Source organism: Centruroides sculpturatus, unplaced genomic scaffold (genome assembly GCF_000671375.1).
Source record: "Centruroides sculpturatus isolate CEXI.00-Female unplaced genomic scaffold, Cexi_2.0 scaffold276, whole genome shotgun sequence".
Lineage (NCBI taxonomy): Eukaryota > Metazoa > Arthropoda > Arachnida > Scorpiones > Buthidae > Centruroides > Centruroides sculpturatus.
The window spans coordinates 674833-681337 of record NW_019384509.1 but is presented as its reverse complement, the minus strand read 5'-3'; the positions used below and the strand labels follow the sequence as shown (position 1 = coordinate 681337).

Here is a 6505-nt window from a genome sequence, read left to right as displayed (position 1 = left end):
TTATATATACAGTACCTAATTTATATATAATTAATATATAATTATATGTACAGTACCTAATTTATACCTAATTTATATATAATACTGTACAGACGATAGCAAACTCAATTTAGCCGCTCCGTAGCGTGGCGCAGGGCGGAGGAAAGTAGTTCGGCTGCTCATCCACTATTGGTCCAGACTCTATCAATCTTGTCGCGAAATGAGTCGGCGAAGACGTTTTAGGAGCTGCTTTATACGAATGTTGCTACAATTTTTTTGCTACGTTATAGGAATTGTCGTTATAGGAACGCACGTTATAGGGGGGTCAACTGTATGAACAGAAATGTAAGAAATGTATATCATTGGAAAGAAAAATTGAAAAGGAATCAGAAAAGCTGAAAATGACTAATGCTGAATGGTGCAGATTGTGTAGAGAGCATGAGAAAAGCAAGCATGTCAACTCCGATGCAAATATTTTGAATGCGCTGCCACCCGAACTGATAGATATTGATTTGAAATATGATAACCACCAAGACTTTATTCATTTACATCTTATCCTTCCTCTAATAATGTAGAGATGGATTCACACCTTAAACAATTGTAATTGTGTCTTGTACACAACCCTCCTAATTTTTTTGACCTGCTTGATGCTTAGTTAGTTCATTAGTCAGTTGATGCCCTGGGAAGGCAAAGAATTGTCAGTTGGCTTAACAATATTGTGTGAACCGCCGGGGAGGTCGTAGGTCTCCCTTTCTGTTGACAGGTTGTTAAACCTGCTCACTTGTCAAGATGGCTAAAGTTTTTCTTATTGCTGGTCCCTAGGGTTGGGGACGCTCAAATGTCAGGCGAGTGGAGGGAGAGTATTTGGGGTCGACAATAAGGTGAAGGACATAAACAAGTAAAGGAGTCTACCATTTTAACAAGTAAAAATAAGAATTTATTGAAATAAACAAAATCGACAAAAAGACTACACAAATCTCGTTATAAACCGCCTAACAGCTCGAGAGAGAGTTTACACACTTTTTCATACCTCTTTGTATGGTTCCTAGGCAAGTAAGTCCATGTAGGCCCTTAATTGTTCAATAAAAGGTGGTTTTAATCCAAATGAGTACAATTATAAAAAGTTCGCGACTTTGGTGATGATCAGATAATAATGTTTGTAGATCAGAATGTTGGCAGGTTCGAAGAATCGGCACGATGTTGTTGGTCCAGCTTTCGTTAATTAAGAGACTCCCCCGAGAGGGGTAGGAACGGTCTTTTATAGCTTTTTGTGGGGAATTTCCATCACGTGATTGAATGGTCTATGAGCTAAAGGTTACAGGTGGTCCAGGGACCTAAACAAGTGACGAATTTTGGATGCTAACTATAAACTTTTGTGCAAGACAAGCTGCAAGTTATGTGAGGCCAATAGAATGTTGATGGTTATAACAGGAAGGTTTACACATTCCCGGCTAAGATTGTTTTTTTTTTCTTCCAATTCATTACATAAGCATAAGGAAAAAGATAATTAAAATTTTAGTTAATAAATTCCAGATCTCACAATTGTGTATGGGACATTTTGAAACACTTGGCAAACCTCATGCAATTCATGTATTTTTATTTGTTGTATTCTGTGCTACTGGCCATATGCAGTATGGAGAGCATCAATCCATCAAAATTAGTAGGATTATTATCTGTGATGTCTTCTCTCTAACTGCAAATTTTTATCTTCAGATGGCCCATGGAATTTTGGAGGTAGACCAAAATTCCATGGGCCACAGAATTAGTTGGATTTTCAAAAACACTATCAACAATTACCTGCTTTTCTGCCAAAACTTTGCCACTCCCATTAAGTTTTGGGGAGGGATGGGAAGAAATGTAATGACCTTGAAAGGGTCCATGCTGAACTAAAAATAGCACACAATAAGTGATTTCTCCTTCTCGTGGAGTGCACAATTTCTTCTGTTTAAATTATTTTGAATTTCTCGTCTGAATTATTAAATTATTTTGAATTTTCTTAAAGTGAGGACTTTAAGAAAATTCAATTTTATGACACGATGACATGAGTCTTTTTCTTACTTATATAAAAGAATTTCATGATTAATTTAATTTGTACATTTTATTTGATATAGAAATGATAACTAAATAGTTGTAAAAAAGGATTAAGATAGACTCAAAAATTTGATATTTTTTTGTAAATAGTCTAAACTTCAATTATGATGATATAACTAATTACATAATCAATTTTACACCAAGTTTTTTGTTTTTTATAAGTGAATAAAGTGTTTTTTAATAATAAAAAATTTTATAAATGTGTGCAAAATGGTCTTAAATAAACTTGGCTGAATATTACATAATGGAAAGGGGAAATGCAGAGACATTAATAAGTCAGGGAAAAATGTCATAATTGGTCAGGGAATGGACCCTGTATATAAACATGAGATCCATTTTTGGTTTATTTATTTTACTTTTGTCGATGAGTGATCTCAATCCAAGCAGTGGCCAATTCTTCAACCTTACTAAAATTTCTAATGCATCTTGGTGAATTACCTGTTGCATTGTATGGATTCAGATAAAGAGTGACTATAGTCAAGAGTTAAATGAAAAAAATTATTTATCATCACACATTTGTATAATAGACATTTTGGTTACTGTATTACTATCCTGTGGAGAGAAAGACAAGTTGCAGTTGAATTTTAGGTACCTTCACTTGATCTGGTATAACCAGATGGTGTCATTTCCTAAGACTTCTTTTGTCTCTCTGTAATTCTTGGGTCCTTATTTCCAATTCTTTTGAACTGCTCCAAACAAACTGTTTTCTTTTTTCAAACTGCTCTTCTAATGATCTTTTTGCCAGATATTTTACAATTTGCTTGTCCAATTGGAGCAGCAAAGACATTTAATTTTTATCTTTAGGAGTCAATGAAATAACTCACTGTATTAGACAATAAACTGAACATATTCCTATGTGACAAATGGTTGTGTATATATATTCAGTGCTATAGATATAAAATTTTTATCTGTAAAGTTAAACTTTTTTTTGTAATATCAATAAAGGTTAAAGCTTGGATCTTATCAATAATGTAACTTTCAATAATATACATATATATATAATGAATACAATTCTGTTAATAGTTAAATGGATAATTTTTGAATTCAGATAGATTTACAATGTATTGATATTTCCTCTATAAAATTATAATTATTTAGCAGTTATGATTTATATATATATTTATCATTGTTTTAATTAAATGTATTATACTTAAGTATAACTTCTATTCATATTTTATAAAATTGTTTTTCCTTTTGTTTTTCCATTTCTTGACTTAAATCTAAGGGAACTTTATTAGATTTAAAAAATTTTTAAATGGACTTGCATATAAAAAAATTACATTGAAAAAAGAATATAATATTTAAATATTAGAAATATTTTATATCAAAAATATTTCTAAGTGATATTTTTAATATTATTTTATTTTTTCTGTTAAGTTTTAAAAAAATAAAAATTGACAAAACAAATTATTTTCAAATTATTGATAAACTCTTATTATAATGTGAGCATTAAACAGGTTTAAAATCTTGAGATTTTGATGAATTATATATTCTATTGCATGATTAATTTAATTTTTTTGTTTTTAAAGCCTCCACTTTTGCACTCTGTATCCAGTACATCTTCAAAATCTAATGAATCAATAAAAATTACAACAGATGTTAGTAGTTTAACACCTCCTAGTGGTAAGTATATTTATGAATAAAAAATTTTAAAATAATAATTGAAAGATAGTATAAATTTAGGAATGGACAGAGATAATAACAGCTGTATCTATTTGTACTAAACTGCAGATGAGTAAACTTAGTTCAAAGTAAATTGACTATAAATATTATTTGTTTTTATCACAAAAAATATATAAAAACATCATTGTAATTATGAATGTACTTCAATTACTTTTTTATTGAAATGGATTAAGCATTATTCTGTGTAGAGTTTTAAGTTTGGTTGAATAAGTAGAATTCTAAGATGAAATCCATAGAAGTTTCCAATAGAATATTGAATCTGAAAATTTTCACTTATCCTTAAAATTAGAGCAATTTTAAAAGTAAATTTTCCATAAAATAAAATCCTTTCTATAAAAAATTTTGTAATATGCATATGAATCACCAGCTACCATCAAGTAATTATACTAGCCAACAAATTTTTCATTGAATATCTATCAACACCTGTTCTTAACTAATTTGGGGGCACTGAATTCAGATAATTCGTTTTTTCCAGAAAGCTCTGGTGTTTTTGCAATCAATAAATGTCAAAATTTCAATTTTTCATATTTAACTCATTGACCTCTTTGTGTATATGGATATATATATATATGATGAAACACTCTCAAAATGAACTGAGCAATAAAAATTAAATTTCAACATAGTCTAAATGTCTTTAGCTAATTTTAAGATAGTTTGTATTACTAATTAATAAATGTAAAGTTTCAAAATAGTGTGCATGTCTGTAGTGGTAAAAAATGGAAACACAGACAGACATCGATTTGCTACATAACACATTCTGTCCTATACTGGAGGCTAAACGCAAGTGCATACGATCAAGGCAGAAATTTGTGTTTCACGCTCTTGCATTTGTGATCTATTTCAGGGCAATCCTGTTTAATGCTCCAGCAGTAATTTGCTATCATATGCTTGTCCCATCTCCCTTGGTAGTGCTCTTCCGTGATCTTCAGGTCATGGGAATTCCGAAAGTTCGTCTCACAAAGGAAGTTATATTATACCTTTGTCGAAAAAGAGTGAAGTATCCACAAATGTAACAGAAACTGTCTGGGTTGTTTGTACGTGAATGTCTCCTTGTAGCCATGATTGGATCTGAAAAAGAATCAATTTTCATATCTACACAACTTTATCATATACCATTCTGATAACATGAACATAAAGTGATGGAATGCAAAAGTTTGAATTGTATGAAAACTAGAGCATGGAGAAAAAACTGTTTGCAGATTTGAAATCAGCATGCCCAAATTATTGAGAATCAGTGAAAAAGTCTCATCCAACTGAGATTTTGAAAATATTTGTTGGCCAGTGTTATCTATAAGAAAGTTAATGCTATGCTTCAATAGTATATTTTTGGAGAACTAACATTAAAAAGTAACTAGGTATTTTCTAGGAAAATGAAACTGAGCTCTGTAACATAGGTCTTACTGTATCGGCTTCATACAATATGTGGTGACATGCATCCTCCCCAAAAACTGTTTTAGACAGAATATCTATCATCATAGCCAATGAAAACATCAAGAAACATGTAAGACATTCATGTAAGTAGTGGCCTACCAATTCCAGCAACTGGTTAACACATGCATGTGCATCTGTTTTAACCAGTTGTATGCATGCACCTATTTAAACTAGGTAATTCATGTTAAATGCCCATTGTAAAGATCAAAATAAAAAATTGTTATTGAGATCAATGTAAATTGACAACAATTGAAAATTCAATTGACATGTAGTGTGTAACCAGCTAACAACTGGCATTTGACCCATAGACTTACATGACAAACTTTAACCTCAGATATTTCAGCCCTTAGATTGGATTCCAAAATTCTGGCTTTGTCATGAAATCAGCCTTGTTGAGTTGTACATATTTCCAAAAAATTATATTTACTGGTAAATATAGGGTTGAAACAAAAGTTTGTTTGGGTATTTACATAATTGCTTGTTTGTGTCACCTCTCAGGCTTACCAAGTTTTAAGTAGTTTAGGTCAGCATTAAGGATATTTTCATATTTAATATGTAAGTCTAGTTACAGTTATTTTTTAAGAAAAAAAAAAAACAAAAAAAGAAAAGAAGAAGGTGCATTTTTGACATCTCATGTTCTGTTATTTCCAAAATGGTTAAAATGCAACCAAAAACCCAAAAGATGATGTACACTGTATATGGGGAGGATGCAGTTATTGATCGAATATGCCAGAAATAAAGTAGAGCATAGATTATCCGAATACCAATCAACTGAAACATCAGTTAACTGAAAACGATCCAGTCAGCAAATTCAAATTTCCATGTTGTGGTGCTGCAATATTTGGCTATGTCTTTGGCTACTCTGATATTATTTTTGTTGGTGTGTGTGTTTTAGCTGGCAGCACAGGTGCAACCATATTGTATCGTTAAAAATTATTTCTTTATTTTGCACAAACAAAATAAATATATTGAAAAATATAAAACAAAAAAATTATATTTTGGAAGTTAATCTAGTATCAAAACATTCTGATTCAGCATGACACATGTCAAGAGAGTACTTAAGGACGTGCCAGTATTTGAATGAGACTTCTTTTCCTCCATTGTGAGTGGTGTATTTTGCTTTAGCTCGTTGGAGAATATAGCCCAAGCAGCTGACATCTCCAGACAAACCCAAGAAAAAAAGATTTTGCTTGTTTTGTGTGGTGTTTTTCTGAGGACTGTGTTGTTGGGACGTCTGTCGTGCTGAGTTGGAATGTTTTTGATACTAGATTAACTTCTGAAATATATATTTAAAAATATAAAAACAAAAAAAAATTATATA

The 6505-nt window shown here is 31.1% G+C and overlaps 1 protein-coding gene across 1 annotated transcript in view; it reads left to right on the top strand.

Moving 5' to 3' along the window:
• LOC111622333 (serine/threonine-protein kinase ULK2-like) overlaps window positions 1–6505 on the top strand; it is a 66251-nt gene that overhangs the window by 37743 nt on the left and 22003 nt on the right. Inside the window, exon 14 of the mRNA XM_023364694.1 lies at window positions 3600–3693. Coding sequence (XP_023220462.1) covers window positions 3600–3693 — 94 coding nt within the window. The remainder of the gene's footprint in view (window positions 1–3599; window positions 3694–6505) is intronic.